Here is a 16,561-nt window from a genome sequence, read left to right as displayed (position 1 = left end):
CAGAGAGATAGATAAAAGAGACCAACAGGAAAAGTTTAAAAAATTATTTTTATATTTTTAAAATCTCCAACATTAATTAAATTCTGAAGGAATGAGATTCCACACTTGTAAAATTAAATGTTCAGTGCCAGAGAGGTTGGTTGGCAATAATTCAGACTTATCACACCGTTAAGCTTCACTTACACCTGAATGCACCAGCCCTAACTATTCTGCCATATTTAGTCAGTGTCCAGTGAGTAAATACAGCAACTTCATGATCGGGTGGAGCAATGGTCTGGTTGAGCAGCGAGGTCGCGCGAGGTCCGGAGGAGTGAGGTTGAGCCCAGCAGCGAGATCTGGAGGTGCGGGCCCAAGAGAGGTGAAACATAGAAAATAGGTACAGGAGTAGGCCATTCGGCCCTTCGAGTCTGCATCACCATTCAATAAGATCAGGGCTGATCATTCCCTCAGTACCCCTTTCCTGCTTTCTCTTCATACTCCTTGATCCCTTTAGCCGTAAGGGCCATATCTAACTCCCTCTTGAATATATCCAATGAACTGGCATCAACAACTCTCTGCGGCAGGGAATTCCACAGGTTAACAACTCTCTAAGTGAAGAAGTTTCTCCTCATCTCAGTCCTAAATGGCCTACCCCTTATCCTCAGACTGTGTCCCCTGGTTCTGGACTTACTCAACATTGGGAACATTCTACCCGCATCTAACCTGTCCCGTCCCGTCAGAATCTTATATGTTTCTATGAGAATCCTCTCTCATCCTTCTAAACTCCAGTGTATAAAGCGAGGTCAAGACCCAGCAGTGAGGTCAGGGCCCAGGAGAGAGGACAAGCCCAGCAGCAAGGTCAGGGCCCAGGAGTGAGGTCGGGACCCAGCAGCGAGGTCGATGCCTAGGAGTTGCGCAGCATGGACCAGCAGCGGGGTCGGGGCCCAGGGAAGGTGTAGCGAGGTCAGGAGGCCTACACTGCATTATCTGAAACCAAGGGAGAGAGCACCTGTGGGAAGGAGGGAGGGGGACAGTAGGAATATGTGTGTGTGTTTGTGTGCCAAAACCATGCAGCAGAGCCTGGTCTCCAATCGAATTGGATCCCCTTGCCATTGGCCCAAGACCTTGCTCTGTCAAGCCCATGTGGTAGCTGGTGCGCATCCGCCATCCCACGTTAAAAGAATTTACGTACAGGCATCTTCCAACCGTTAAAATGAAGTTTGGGACCTGGAACGTCAGGACCTCATGGAATGCCGAAGAAGAACAGCAACTTCATGCCCTTACATTGATTTCATTGTTGAGTTGATTGGCAAGGTACCGCTATAGCGCAGGCTGCGGAGGAGGAGGGTAACACAGACCGCAACATCCTGATTTTCGTGTGTCCATGTGCGTACTCCAGAATTTGCTGTCTGATTTACTCCATAACCATGAGCGCTGTTAGCCTCACTGTTATTCTCAATGCAAAGTCCGGGCCAATAGAAACATAGAAAATAGGTGCAGGAGTAGGCCATTCGGCCCTTCGATCCTGCACCAAAATTCAATAAGATCATGGCTGATCATTGACCTCAGTACCCTTTTTTTGCTTTCTCTCCATACACTTTGATCCCTTTAGCCGTAAGGGCCATATCTAACTCCCTCTTGAACATATCCAATGAACTGGCATCAACAACTCTCTGCGGTAGGGATAATGAGGGGGCTCGGGATGCAGAGAGAATATTTCCACTCATCGGGGAAACTAAAACTAGGGGGCATAGTCTCAGAATAAGGGGCCGCCCATTTAAAACTGAGATGAGGATGAATTTCTTCTCTCAGAGGGTTGTAAATCTGTGGAATTTTCGGCTGGGTCATTGAATATATTTAAGGTGGAGATAGACAGATTTTTGAGTGATAGAGGAATAAAGGTTTATGGGAGCGGGCAGGGAAGTGGAGCTGAGTCCATGATCAGATCAACCACGATCTTATTAAATGGCGGAGCAGGCTCGAGGAGTCAAATGGCCTACTCCTGCTCCTATTTCTTATGTTCTTATGTAATGTGGGAAACGCCAGTCAATTTGTGCACAGCAAGCTCCCACAAACAGCAACGTGAGAATGACTAGATAGTCTGTTTTTTTAGTGATGTTGATTGAGGGATAAAGATTGGCCAGGACACCAGTAAGAACTTCCCTACTCTGCTTCCAAATAGTGCCTTGGGATCTTTTACGCCCACCTGAAGGAGTAGATGGGGCCTCGGTTTAACGTCTCATCCGAAAACGGCACCTCCGATAATGCGGCACTCCCTCAGTACTGCACCTCTGACAGTGCAAGGCTCCCTCAGTATTGTCTCTCCGACAGTGCGAGGCTCCCTCAATACTGTCCCTCTGACAGTGCAGAGCTCCCTCAGTACTCCCACTCCTTCAGTGCAGCGCTCCCTCAGAACTGACCCTCCGACAGTACAGCACTCTCTCAGTACTGTCCCTCCGACAGTGCAGCGTTCCCTCAGTACTATCCCTGCAACAGTGCGGCACTCCCTCAGTATTGTCCCTCCGACTGTACGGCACCCCCTCAGTACTGCCCCTCAGACCGTGCGGCACTCCCTCAGTACTGTCCCTCCGACAGTGCGGCACTCCCTCAGTACTGTCCCTCCGACAGTGCGGCACTCCCTCAGAACTGCCCCTCCGACAGTGCAGCACTCCCTCAGTATTGTCCCTCTGACAATGCAGCGCTCCCTCAGCACTACACTGGAGTGTCAGCGAGATTTTTGTGCTCAGGTCCCTGGAGCGGGACTTGAACCGACAACCTCTGACGCCGAGGCGAGTTTTCAAGTGGTCAGTAATGAGAGGCGAAGCACCTTAAGATGTTCTGAGGAGCTGCTCGGTCAGAGCAAGCTGCATCTCAAAGAGCTAAAGCCGCACGTGTGGTTTGGGAGGAGCGGCGGGGGCGGAGCGGGACTGAGCCGCTATAAGAGGGGCGGAGCCCGGGGAGCGCGGCACTCAGCGCCGGGACATGGAGAGCTCGCAACCTCAGATCCGCCTCGCCCTGCTCGGGCTGCTGGCGCTCTGCTTGCCCGCCTCGCCCCTTCCCACCGGGGCGCCGATCAGTGCCTGCACAACCATGCACCCCAAGCACCAGAACATTACCCATCAGGAGAGCATGACCCCCTACACCATCGAATTCAGCAAGACCAGCAGCCCGGCGCTGCAAGGTAGGACTGGATAATGGGCACTGGACAATGGGCACTGGGTAATGAGCACTGGACAATGGGTAATGGGCACTGGACAATGGTGACTGGGTAAATGCTTCTCTGACCTTGCCCCACCCCACCCCACCATACCTTGGTGACCTTTGCTCCTCAGACATTGGCCTAGACCTTGTTCCCCATTCTCTCTTTCACCATTGGCTTCTTTCAGTCATCATACCTCATGCTCTGGATCTTCCTTCCTAAATCCCCAAGCCTGCCTCTCCCTTCTTTCCTTCCCAAGTCTTGATGATTTTCTTCACCTCTTCTTGCAGTGCTGCTCCCCCAATTTGATGTACCCACCCTTCTCTTTCCTTCTGTCCATTTAAAAAAAAATGAACGTCGTCGTATGATGCATCCCGAGATACCTTTCTGATGCGAGAGATACTATATTACATAGAATAAACAGCACAGAAACAGGCCATTTGGCCCAACTGGTCCATGTCGGTGTTTACACTTCGCACAAGCCCCCTCCCACTCCTTGTCATCTCGCCCTATCTGCATATCCTATTCTTTTCTCCCTCATGTGTTTATTGAGCTTTCCCTTAACTGCATATATGCTATTTGCCTCAACCTCTCCAAGTAGTAGGGAGTTTCACATCCAACCAATCTGTATAAAGAGGTTTCTCTTGAATTCCTTATTGGATTTATTAGTGACTATCTTATTTTTGCCCCCTAGTTTTGGTGTTTCCCACAACTGGAAACATCTTCTCTACATCTATCAAAAACCCTTCATAATTTTTAAAGACCTCTGTCGGGTCACCCCTCCGCCTTCTCTTTTCTAGAGGAAGGATGCCGCAGCCTGTTCAGTCTTTCCCGATACATACATCCTCTCCGTTCTGGTATATAGGGAACGGTAACATCGTGGTTATGGTATTAGACTGATAATCCAGAAGCCTGGGCTAATGATCGAGACACACGAGTTTAAATGTTACCACAGCAGCTGGGGAATTTTAAATTCAATTAATAAATTAATTTGGAATAAAAAGTTAGTATCAGTAATGGTGATTATATAACTACCAGATTGCCATATAAAAACCCATAGGGGATGCAATGTTGTGGGATTTACGGTGTGCTCTAACGAGTAACGATGATCTGTTTCAACAGCCCTCCCTTTCTGTTAAAGGGGAGGGCTGCTGCGACCTCTGCAGGCCCTTTGATGACCTCCACAGGGTCACCAGAGCTATGATCGCGGTCCAGACCGTGTGACTTTGACGGGGGCTGAAGGAAAAAAAAAATGCTGGCACGCAGCAGCCTCACGGGGCGCTAAGCAACTTCTGCTTTGGGGCGCTAAGCAACTTCTGCTTTGGGGCGCAAAGGGGTTGCCATGCAAGGCGATGACATCATAAGAATATAAGAAATAGGAGCAGGAGTGGGCCATTTGGCCTCTCGATCCTGCTCCACCATTTAATAAGATCATGGCTGATCTGATCATGGATTTAGCTCCAATTCCGTGCCCGCTCCCCATAATCCAGTCTGTCCTCTATGTTGCAATATGGTTGCCTCTTAACTGCCCTTTGAAATGGCAAGCCGCTCAGTTAAGGGCAATTAGGGATGGGCAATAAATGCAGGCCTTGCAGGTGATGCCCACTTCCCATGAATAAAAATAAAATCACGAGAGGTGGGCACCGGAGGGACTGGAGTGCATCATCACGCCCGGCAACCAAATTTTAATTTGATTTTACGTTTTTAAGTTTAATTTGTTTTAATTGCCGGTGCTTTTAGTGTCCCCCTTCCCTTTTATAGGGGGCACTGGGGAAAATTGTGATTTTAGTGCCCAAAAAAAAACCAAAAAAAGAAAAACACAAAAAAAACAAAAAAAGGGGGGAAAAAAAAAAGGGCCTTGTAAATGTCTGGAGTGTCACCCAGGTCGGGTGGCACCGTTTAATGTTTTATGTTTTCGCAGGTAAACTCAAAAGAGTTTAAAAATAAAATCATGCTTGTAAAGTCTCTCTGCACCTTTTCCAGTACCTCTACACCCATTTTGTAATTATGAAGACCAGAACTGTACTCCCAAGTATATGAATGCAGGAAGTTGATCTTACGGTGTTTGGTCTGTCCAATTCCTCGGTGCCCATTAATCTTTTTCATGTGTAACAACTTCTTGTTAAATTCTGTTTTCTCGTGTCAATAGTTTCCAGCAAAACAATTCATTGCTTACAGATTTGATGGGGTGCTTTTAGTAAAAAAAAAATGTACTTGTACCAAGAAAATCTCCCCTTCCTTTACAGTGAAAATAGCGGGTGGAATATACAAAGGCATCCTATTGCAAGCACGGGAACCCGGTGCTGCTATTGCAATCGGCACGTGGTCAACATCATCACCGGATACGAAAACCTTAGCGGTACGAATAATTTGTGTATTAATACTGCAATTATAATTAATCTTATAATGGTCCCACTGTTTTCATCATTTGGTCAAAAATAATTTTTTGCTTTTGCTGTAGATTTTGGCATATTGGTGCTTCCATATTTCCCCCCTGAGTAGAGCGTGAAGCAGTGGAGGGATTCACGGTCCGATTAACAGTCTGACGGGCCGCAACATCAACGCTCCTTCCATGGCCGTGACCATCTTTATACCAGCCGATTTTTTTGGTTGGGGCGGATGGTCAGTCCTATGTGGAGGGAAGGGTTTATGGACTCCTACAACTCACACACGGGGAGGGGGAGAGACAGTCGGACGATGAAACACCCACTGAATGTTGACACAGAATTCAAAGCCAGAGCTCTTGAGGGAAGTTCAAACTCACTCTTGACACTCCCTCCCCCCCGAGTTTCATGAGGTTGCTGTTTTTGAGCATTAACTGCCCATTATACTCACAGCAGATGGTGAAGTCTAGTAATTAACAGCGGAAGTACCCTTTTAACAACGTGATTATTGTTAATGATGGCCAATCAACCTCTCTGACCCAGAAAGGGTCCAATTAAAAGTTTGGAGTCCTATTCCTTCAGGTTGTGAATTGTTGAGAGATGTAAAAAAAATGTAATTTTTTCTTTTTTCTTTTTCCTAATCTAATCTTTTTTTCCCTCTTTCTCTTTCAATACCTGATTTGACTCTAATTCACTCCATTTCCTTCTCCGTCCTTCCTGTTTCTTTCTCAATCCTTTAATCTCATTGGTTAAGGAGATAAACTTTTGGATTTATTCAGGGGGATTTGCGGGTCCTTGTACATAAATCAGAAAGCTAATATACAAGTACAGCAAGCAATTAGGAAGCCAAATGATATGTTAGCCTTTATTGAAAGGAGGTTTAAGTATAAACATAAGGATGTCTTGCTGCAACTATATAAGACTTTGCAGCCTGACTGCCTGCCTCTCTTCCGCGCGTACATCCGGTCCAGGGTGTCCTTGGAGATGGAGCACGTGGTGTCCACCGGTACACTCGCGGCCTTCCGCGAGAGGTGGGCGCCGGAGGGACTGGAGTGCATCATCACCCCCGGCAACCAAATTTTAATTTGATTTTATGTTTTAAAGTTTAATTTGTTTTAATTGCCGGTGTTTTTAGTGTCCCCCTCCCCTTTTTATAGGGGGCACTTGGGGAAAAAAAATTTGGTTTTAGTGCCCCAAAAAAAAAACCCAAAAAATATAAGACTTTGGTGAGACCACACCAGAAGAACTGTGTATGGTTTTGGTCTCTTTACCTAAGGAAGGATATAATTGCCTTCAAGAGGGTGCAGTGAAGGTTCACCAGATTGAGTCCTGGGATGAGAGGGCTGTCTTATGAGCAAAGATTTAATAGAATGGGCATATATTCTGTGGGGTTTAGAAAAATGAGAGGTGACCTCATTGAAACATACAATTCTTACAGGGCAGATGCAGGGAGGCTGTTTCCCCTGGCTGGTGAGACTGGAACTAGAGGTCAAAAATGTTTTGAGCTGAAGGTTGAAGGCATGCTGCGAGATGTCTCACTCTAGCAAATTCTGACCCATTGTACTTCTAAGCATTAACTTCTTGCATTACCTCACTGCAGTGTTTCAACAGGGGGAATAGTGCGATTACTCATTCGAACATCAATGACAAAAACGGCAACGTCATTTACTCCTGGACCCCACCGGCGAACTGCGTCAGTAAAATGACATTTGTGTAAGTATTTTGCTGCTGGTTGATCCTGAATTATCAAAACCCAGAAATATCTGGGGACAGGCGGGTAACCATTTGAAAGTGAATCTTCTCCCCCAGAGAAACAACACAAAAACTGTCAGTTTACACAATAACTCTGGGACTTCTACCCTGTGGAAAATTGAAAGCCCCAAACTCTGCTTTGGATTAGCAGGCAGCTCCAGCTTGCACCCAAAATGGATGCTACCCAACTTGCGCCCACTCCCGGGTTAGAATGAATCCAACACTGTGTGGACTTGTGCATTACGAAGTGTCACCTTGGGTAAGATTCTGTGCCTGTAGAATGGCACACGGCAAGAGTTTAATGTCTTGAGAGAAGAAACATTTGTGGGTGAGGGGGGGGATGATGGGGAAATATTTAGAGACCATTGATAGAGGTTTTTAAAAAAAATTATGAAGCAGTTTGATAGGGTAGATGGAGAGAAAGTGTTTCCACTTATGGGAGAGTCCAAAACTAGGGGCCATAAATAGAAGAGTCACTAATATATCCAGTAAGGAATTCAGGGTAGATTTCTTTACCCAGAGAGTGGTGAGAATACCACGAAGAGTGCTGGAGGCGAATAGCATAGATACATTTAATGGGAAGCTAGATAAACCGGTGACGGAGAAGGGAATAGAAGGACATGGTGATTGGGGTGGGAGGAGGCTTGTGTAGAGCATAAACACCGGCACGGACCTATTGGGCCAATGGTCTGTTTCTGTGTTGTACATTTCATGTAATGAGGGTGAGGGTGGAGAATAGAACAGAACAGGAGGGTGCGAGTCATGGGTTCCTACAATTACCATCTTTGGACTGAGGTCAGTACTCCATCCATATCAAAGCCACCGGGCAAAAAAAATGGGATGGAGATAAACTCAATTCTCAAGTCTTAGCTTGAGTAATATTTTAACTGGTTGCTGATTGCTTATTAGTGCCAGGCGGAGAAGGGGTTGTAAGCTGAAATTACTATCTACTAGGAGCATCTCCAGCCTTGCAGTAACATTGTTACCAAAGATAAATTCAGGCAGTATTAAAACATCTTGCCGAAAACTGCTCCCCATGCAAAGTCTCTGGTAAAAAATCTACCAACTATTGCATTGTAAACAGTCCAGCCTGGATTTATATACAATAGACTTGATGATGGGCTTTTCCCAGAGAGTAGTGAGACTCTGGAATGCGTTGCTAGCTGGTGCAGTGGGTACGAACTCTGCCTTCAAGAGGGAGCCTCACCGGTCCTGGACTGGGGTATCAGAGATTGCATCAGAGACGGTAAGTGGATTAACAGATAACACTTTGTGATCTCGTGGACTGGTTTCAGTGGTCTGAGGGGGTTGGAGAGGAATGGCCCTTGGTTTTGTGCCTCTATCAGGAGGTTACATGCTGCGGGGACGAAGTATCTAGTCATGATGCTGTGGCCATGATGAGATGTAGGGCAGGCTTGGCCGACCAGTTGGTCTTTTCCTGCCCCTCAATTTTGTATACTTGGCAAATGTTTGTGATATTTATGCCAATGATTGCTTTCTATTACAGAGCGACTATTGCCGAGAGCAAAGCTGTTTATTGGGTTAAGATACTCTCCGAAGAAATCTGTGAGTAATCATTATTAATTCATATCCTTCGACAGAACTGAGCAAAATTAATTCTGTCAGCTCTGAGTGGGGAGATTTGTATTGGGGTTTTGATAGCAGTAAAATCATCTTCCCTAATCTGTACCTACGGAGCGGGGAAGGAAATGGGAAAAGATGAATGGAATAAGGTGACCATCTGAATCTTTCCCACTGCACTGGACCATCTGTTCCCATTGAGTAGTTGAGAGGATTGCACAAGTGTTACTGAAGACTAAAATAATACAGGTGGATCCTGACTGTGCAATGGTCTGTGAGCCAATCGTATTCCACAAAACTACCTCCAGCTTTAAGATACCTCTTCAATGCTTGATCCAGTAACACATAAACCTTTCGTGGGTAATTTTAACCCAACTTGCCCAGCGGCGATCTAGCTGGATTGGATTGTCCCCCTTCCCCTCCCACTTTACTCACCGCACAATTTTACTTTCCATTGGAAGTCCGTAGATAGTAAAAATTTGTGCCTTATGTAAATCGGGATGGGGGGCTTAGGGAAAGGGGGAACCCCTCAGTTTCCTGCCGACTTGGGTTACAATTACAGAAAATGCTGGAAATACTCAGCAGGCCAGGCAGCATCTGAGGTGCGAGAAACAAGAGTTAACGTTCTGATGAAAGGTCATCGATCTGAAACGTAAACCCTGTTTTTCTCTCTCCACAGATGCTTCCTGACCTACTGAGTATTTCCAGCATTTTCTGTTTCTACATCGGACCCACCCCCACCCGGTTCTTTACAGCCGCAAAGAGACTTTTAACCCTGTGTGAACATCCTTTTGCATTTAAAATACTCATCTGATATAACTCCCTTTCAAATCCTTGCTGTAGAAAAAATAGTCAAAGAAATCTTGAATTGCCACAGAATGTTCTGGTTGTGCTCAGACCCCCACTTGCACTGTACGGACAGAAATTATAGAATGTGTGAGCACAACTCCCTGATGATGCACGCCCGGAAGATGAGGCATTTGTTGTATTTTTTGATTGGCGAGATAACTCGTATTTCTTTCTCATTCCTATTGGTAACTTTTTAGTAGATTTTTGGAAAGCAAACTTCCTTTGTTGCTGTACAGTATCGGCCATGGCCCAGTGGGAGCACTCTCCCTGAGTCCGAAAGTCATGGGTTCAAGTCCCACTCGAGTCTTGAGCACAATCCGAGCTGACACTCCCAGTGCAGTGCTGAGAGAGTGCTGCACTGCTGAGGTGCCCTCTTTCAGATGAAACATAAAACCGAGGCCCCATCTGCTCTCTCAGGTGGAAGCAAAAGATCCCATGGCACCACTGGAAGAGCAGGGAGTTCTCAAAATGTCTACCTCAACCAACATCAGAAACAGATTATCTAGTCATTATCACATTGCTGTTTGTGGGAACTTACTGTGCGCAAATTGGCTGCTGTATTTCCTACATTACAACAATGACTACACTTCAAAAAGTACTTCATTGGCTGTGAAGCGCTTTGGGATGTCCTGAGTTTGTGAAAGGTGCTGTAGAAATGCAAGTTTATTCTTTCTAGTTTTGATGGTTATTGCACAGCCTCAAATTTTATAGGGAAAATCGATTGCTATTGTAAGTTTGAAACTAATGTCTTTTTGTTTTATTTTATAGCTATAACTTGTGATGCTGTGAAGTGCATGTCTGGATTTGCTGTGCTTGCCGCGTTCATGGTTTGGTCTCTTACTGTATTCTGAGCAGTAACACAATATTCTACACAGCAATGTAATGTACATTTTCATTTGGGTTTTTGAAGGTGTTAAAATGGATTCTATTCTGCAAACGAGCACATAATTAAATGCCAAATAATCAAACCAGTCCAAAGGCAGCACCTTTCTGCCCACTTCTGCCGAGAGTTTAAAATGAAGGAACTACCGGCTCAATGATTTTTAAATTGCGGGTATAATGGATGAGGAGCAGGACTTGAAGCCTCAGTAACTTGCAGACAGATGAGGGAATGTAAATGGAATGTGCAGGGGAATGTTGTACCGCAAGAATTTAGCAAACAAAATTAAATGTTATCACTTTAGGTAGACTGTTGATTTTTCTTCATACCTCTTTGTTGCTGTTAATTGTGTGTTTCCTTTCAAAAAGGAAAAGGAGATCTTTATTAAATGTGACTATCAGCTTTAGGTCGGGAAGAAAATATACTCTGGGGTTGCTTAGGAAACATCCACGGTTAAATTCTTGAAATAAACGGAGTTTGAATTATCGATAACCAGCACCTGTCTAAATCAGTGAAGGCAGACAACTCTTAAATATGAATAGATCATCGCGTACACACTGCCCCCACCCCCTCTGCCTACCTCCCTTTATTACTGACATCCAATATTAGGTCTGTGCAACTTGTATTACTGCTTTCTAGCCTATCGGGCTTACTGTGGTTTGAAACACTTGCACTGATCAGATGGGATGCACCCCAGGACCAGTGTGTATTTTAAATAAAATTAGTTAGTCTATTCGCTGGGAGGTGCAAATTGGGAGGGAGGAATAGACGTGAGCAACTTAATTACTTAGCAGCTTCCACGGGGAATAAAATGGGGTTGGTGGGGAGAAGAGAGAGAAAGCTGGGAGAACCCAAAGTGAAGAGACCAATAATAAGAAAATAATGGTGGAGAAAAAAACCATGCAGCCATCAATGAAGAATGTTGGGTTCTTTTACAGATGGTTCTTGGAACCTTTGACTGTATTAAAGTCTACTTGAATTGGAACAGGATATGTTTTATGTTATTGTTGTTGTCACTACTTTGGAATAAAGATTTTTCACAAGTTTTTACCTGTAGTTTTTTTTTTAAAGCCTTAAAGCAAGCACCCAATCACAATGCAGGCTAGTGATGAATCTAGGTTTGGGGAATGAGCAATTAAAGTTACTTAACTTTGTGTATGGTTTATGAATTAACAAACTTATAAAATTTAAAAATGCTGTTAAGTACCCATTTTCTTTAAATCTCTGTGGGTACACTGCTGTACAACACTGCTTTAGTTAGTGTGTACATTATGATAAAATGGGAAATGACAGCTCTGAAATATCTGGAGTTAAAATGGAAGCTGTCTTTTCTCAACCCAATTTCAAAATGGAGAACCTACCTTCAAACCTTTTATAGGACCAGGCTGATTGATCTGGAATAAATCACAAGTTTTGTTCCAGGTGCTCTCTCCAGGGAGAAGTGAGATAGAGGCTGAGAATGAGAAAGTCTTTGACAGATGGGCAAAGTTGAAAGTATAAACAGTAAATTCTACATGTCCAAAGTATTAGTTACATGCGATGGTAGATGATGTGCAAAGCAGATGCTCAATAGCAATAATCTGTCGTGGATAATGAACTGAGCTGACCGCAGCCATTTGGACAGTTTCACTTTGGGCGACGCTATTAATTCCGACTAGAAATCTGAAATAAATGCTGGAAATACGCAGGTCAGGCAGCACCTGTGGAGAAAGATACAGAGTTAACATTTCAAACTGGCAAATGTAACTGCTTTTAAGCAAGCAGAAGCAGGGAAGAACAAAAGGGAAGGTCTGTGATTGGGTGGAGGGCAGTAGTGATTAACAAAAGGGATTGGTAATGGGACATGTAAAGAAAGATGGGTTTAGAGGAGGTGTAAATGGCAACAGCAGAAACATTACCAGCACCTGCTGTCTGGAAAAAAAATGGCAACAGTAGCTATGATTTGAAATTGTAGAATCATTGTGGGTGGAGATTAGAGATAGTAAGGGGAAAAAGTCACTGGTGGGCGTAGTTTATAGGCCCCCAAATAATAACTTCACGGTGGGGCGGGCAATAATCAAGGGAATAATGGAGGCATGTGAAAAAGGAACGGCAGTAGTCATGGGGGATTTTAACCTACATATCGATTGGTCAACTCAAATCGCACGAGGTAGCCTGGAAGAGGAATTCATAGAATGCATACGGGATTGTTCTTTAGAACAGTATGTAACAGAATCTACAAGGGAGCAAGCTATCTTAGATCTGGTCCTGTGTAATGAGAGAGGAAAAATAAACGATCTCCTAGTAAAAGATCCTCTTGGAATGAGTGATCATAGTATGGTTGAATTTGTAATACAGATTGAGGGTGAGGAAGTTGTCAGAAACTAGCGTACTATGCTTAAACAAAGGGGACTACAGTGGGATGAGGGCAGAGTTGGCTAGAGTAGACTGGAAACACAGACTAAACGGTGGCACAATTGAGGAACAGTGGAGGACTTTTAAGGAGCTCTTTCATAGTGCGCAACAAAAATATATTCCAGTGAAAAAGAAGGGTGGTAAGAGAAGGGATAACCAGCCGTGGATAACCAAGGAAATAAAGGAGAGTATCAAATCAAAGACCAATGCGTATAAGGTGGCCAAGGTTAGTGGGAAACTAAAAGATTGGGAAAATTTTAAACAACAGCAAAGAATGACTAAAAAAGCAATAAAGAAAGGAAAGATCGATTACGAAGGTAAACTTGCGCAAAACATAAAAACAGATAGTAAAATCTTTTACAGATATATAAAACGGAAAAGAGTGACCAAAGTAAATGTTGGTCCCTTAGAAGATGAGAAGAGGGATTTAATAATGGGAAATGTGGAAATGACTGAGACTTTAAACAATTATTTTGCTTCGGTCTTCACAGTGGAAGACACAAAAAGCATGCCAAAAGTTGCTGGTCATAGGAATGTGGGAAGGGAGGACCTTGAGACAATCACTAGGGGGGTAGTACTGGACAGGCTAATGGGACTCAAGGTAGACAAGTTCCCCGGTCCTGATGAAATGCATCCCAGGGTATTAAAAGAGATGGCGGAAGTTATAGCAGATGCATTCGTTATAATCTACCAAAATTCTCTGGACTCTGGGGAGGTACTAGCGGATTGGAAAGCAGCTAATGTAATGCCTCTGTTTAAAAAAGGGGGCAGGCAAAAGGCAGGTAACTATAGGCTGGTTAGTTTAACATCTGTAGCAGGGAAAATGCTTGAAACTATCATTAAGGAAGAAATAGCGGGACATCTAGATAGGAATAGTGCAATCAAGCAGACGCAGCATGGATTCATGAAGGGGAAATCATGTTTAACTAATTTACTGGAATTCTTTGAGGATATAACGAGCATGGTGGATAGAGATGTACCGATGGATGTGGTATATTTAGATTTCCAAAAGGCATTTGATAAGGTGCCACACAAAAGGTTACTGCAGAAGATAGCGGTACGCGGAGTCAGTGGAAATGTATTAGCATGGGTCAAGAATTGGCTGGCGAACAGAAAGCAGAGAGTCGGGATAAATGGGTCCTTTTCGGATTGGAAATCGGTGGTTAGTGGTGTGCCACAGGGATCGGTGCTGGGAACACAACTGTTTACAATATACATAGATGACCTGGAAGAGGGGACAGAGTGTAGTGCAACAAAATTTGCAGATGACACAAAGATTAGTGGGAAAGCGGGTTGTGTAGAGAACACAGAGAGGCTGCAAAGAGATTTAGATAGGTTAAGCGAATGGGCTAAGATTTGGCAGATGGAATACAATGTCGGAAAGTGTGAGGTCATCCACCTTGGGAAAAAAAACAGTAAAAGGGAATATTATTTGAATGGGGAGAAATTACAACATGCTGAGGTGCAGAGGGACCTGGGGGTCCTTGTGCATGAACCCCAAAAAGTTAGTTTGCAGGTGCAGCAGGTAATCAGGAAGGCAAATGGAATGTTGGCCTTCATTGCGAGAGGGATGGAGTACAAAAGCAGGGAGGTCCTGCTCCAACTGTATAGGGTATTGGTAAGGCCGCATCTGGAGTACTGCGTGCAGTTTTGGTCACCTTACTTAAGGAAGGATATATTGGCTTTGGAGGGGGTACAGACACCAGGCTGATTCCGGAGATGAGGGGGTTACCTTATGATGATAGATTGAGTAGACTGGGTCTTTACTCGTTGGAGTTCAGAAGGATGAGGGGTGATCTTATAGAAACATTTAAAATAATGAAAGGGATAGACAAGATAGAGGCAGAGAGGTTGTTTCCACTGGTCAGGGAGACTAGAACTAGGGGGCACAGCCTCAAAATACGGGGGAGCCAATTTAAAACCGAGTTGAGAAGGAATTTCTTCTCCCAGAGGGTTGTAAATATGTGGAATTCTCTGCCCAAGGAAGCAGTTGAGGCGAGCTCATTGAATGTATTCAAGTCACAGATAGATAGATTTTTAACCAATAAGGGAATTAAGGGTTACGGGGAGCGGGCGGGTAAGTGGAGCTGAGTCCACGGCCAGATCAGCCATGATCTTATTGAATGGCGGAGCAGGCTCGAGGGGCTAGATGGCCTACTCCTGTTCTTAATTCCTATGTTCTTATGTGCTTACATGTGCAGGAAGTGCTACAGCAACTCGAGCTCCGGGTTTCGGAACTTGAGCGTCGGCTGGAGTCACTGCGGTGCATCTGCGAGAATGAGAATTTCGTGGATAGTACATTTCTAGAGGTGGTCAACGCACAGCCTAAACGTGTGCAGGCAGAGAGGAAATGTGTGACCACCAGGCAGAAGAGGAGGACTAGGCAGATAGTGCAGGAGTCACCTGAGTCCATCTCGCTCTCCAACCAGTATTCTGTTCTGAGTACTGGTGAGGGTAATGGTGCCTCTGGGGAGTGCAGCCAGAGCCAAGATCACGGCACCACGGGTGGCTCAGCTGCACATGGAGGGAGGAAGAAGGGTGGAAGAGCAATATTGGTAGGGGATTCGATTGTCAGGGGAGCAGACAGGGTTTCTGTGGCTGCAGACGTGACTCCAGGATGGTATGTTGCCTCTCTGGTGCTAAGGTAAAAGATGTCACTGAGCGACTGCAAGATATTCTGGGGGGAGAGGGCGAACAGCCGGAGGTCATGGTCCTTATCAGTACCAATGATGTAGGTAGAAAGAGGGCTGTGGTCCTGCAGGCAGTTTAGGGAGCTGGATAGAGATTAAAAAGCAGGACCTCAAAGGTAGTAATCTTTGGTTACTGCTGGTGCCTGTGCTAGTGTGTACAGAAATAAGAAGATAAAAAAAGATTGAATGCATGGCTGGAGAGATGGTGCAGGCTGCATGGGCTTTAGATTCCTGAGGCACTGGGACCATTTCTGGGGGAGGTGGACGGGTTGCACCTCAACGGAGCCAGGACAGTATCCTTGCGGGAGGGTTTGCGAGTGTTGTTGGGGATGGTTTCAGTAAGCTTGGCAGGGAGATGGAAACCTGAGAATAGATTAAGTGGAGAGAGAAGCAAAGTTGGAATTGGGCAGCAGGAAAGTAGAAAGTGAATTTGGAAGAAAGAGGAAACAAGGGCTGGAAAATAGACAAGAAGGGAGTTTGGCACCACTAAATGATATATACTTCAATGCAAGGAGTATAGAGAATAAGGCAGATGAGCTGAGAGCACAGATTGACATTAAGAGTATGATATTATAGCTATTACAGAGACATGGCTGAAAGAAGGGCAGGTATGGCAGCTCAACATTCCTAGTTACAGGGTTTTCAGAGGGGATAGAGAGAGGGCAAAAAAGGATGTGGGCATCACAGTATTAATTAAAGCAACAATTACATGTGAGAATGGATGATATGTTAGAGGGATGATCAAACGAGGCCATGTGGTTTGAATTGAAAAATAGAAAAGGGGTGATCACACTACTGGGAATGTACTACAGATCGTCAAACAGTCAGAGGGAGATAGAAGAATAAATAAGTG

The 16,561-nt window shown here is 44.8% G+C and overlaps 1 protein-coding gene across 1 annotated transcript; it reads left to right on the top strand.

Annotated features, from left to right (window-relative positions):
* The first annotated feature begins 2,917 nt into the window (after positions 1-2,917).
* LOC139275210 (putative defense protein 3) lies at positions 2,918-11,670 on the top strand. The gene is made up of 5 exons (XM_070892351.1): positions 2,918-3,160; positions 5,425-5,537; positions 7,163-7,275; positions 8,822-8,880; positions 10,513-11,670. The coding sequence occupies exons 1-5, from the start codon at positions 2,962-2,964 to the stop codon at positions 10,593-10,595; spliced, it is 567 nt and encodes a 188-aa protein (XP_070748452.1). The 5' UTR covers positions 2,918-2,961; the 3' UTR covers positions 10,596-11,670.
* Positions 11,671-16,561: the final 4,891 nt, after the last annotated feature.

Source organism: Pristiophorus japonicus, chromosome 10 (genome assembly GCF_044704955.1).
Source record: "Pristiophorus japonicus isolate sPriJap1 chromosome 10, sPriJap1.hap1, whole genome shotgun sequence".
Lineage (NCBI taxonomy): Eukaryota > Metazoa > Chordata > Chondrichthyes > Pristiophoridae > Pristiophorus > Pristiophorus japonicus.
The sequence above is the reverse complement of the archived record's forward strand: the minus strand, read 5'-3'. Positions and strand labels throughout refer to the sequence as shown.